The sequence below is a fragment of the Penaeus monodon genome, chromosome 27, assembly GCF_015228065.2.
Source record: "Penaeus monodon isolate SGIC_2016 chromosome 27, NSTDA_Pmon_1, whole genome shotgun sequence".
NCBI classification, from domain to species: Eukaryota; Metazoa; Arthropoda; class Malacostraca; order Decapoda; family Penaeidae; genus Penaeus; species Penaeus monodon.
In genome coordinates, this window is record NC_051412.1 from 15,676,462 (window position 1) to 15,676,989 (window position 528).

General features: G+C 43.9%; 1 protein-coding gene across 1 annotated transcript in view; it reads right to left on the reverse strand.

The window, feature by feature from the left end:
* The window catches only part of LOC119590620 (flocculation protein FLO11-like), a gene marked incomplete at its 5' end in the record, with an annotated part of 30,565 nt that overhangs the window by 10,963 nt on the left and 19,074 nt on the right, over positions 1-528 (reverse strand). Inside the window, 1 exon segment of the mRNA XM_037939298.1 lies at positions 76-217. Within this exon segment, the coding sequence (XP_037795226.1) occupies positions 76-217 (142 nt within the window).

Consider the following 528-nt stretch of genomic DNA (forward strand, 5'->3'; position numbering starts at 1 on the left):
AGTGAATGAAAACAAAACTTTTCTTTCTTTAAAACACCCCAAACGGCTGTGGTGTTCACTTCGAGACCAACGAACCTGCGCGCGTGTCTTGAGCGTCCGCTGATTCGTCTGCAGCACCCTGCGCTTCTCCTGCGCCTCGGCCTCGGCCCACTCGGACTCAATCTCCCTCCAGCCGCGGGACCGGTCGAGGGTCAGGTGGCGGCTCACGGCACTTAGTCTGGAGAAACAAGAAGGGAGAAATAGTCGCGGGAGAAGTTAAAATTGCGTGCAGTCGAAAATTAAAAAGGGGGTGACATGCTTATTTGTATTTCACGATTCAGATATTTTATAAGGTCTTTATCACATGCTGATTAATGGTGATGGTGGTAAAGATGATGATAAGCGGGTATGGCGATGTTATTAAAAATAATGCTGATAGTATTATATCATCCCTCAGATGATATAATGGTCATAATGCTGAAACTGGCATCAACAACAAAACAACATTATGTTATTAAAGATGAAGTTGATAATATTATTTCATCCCAT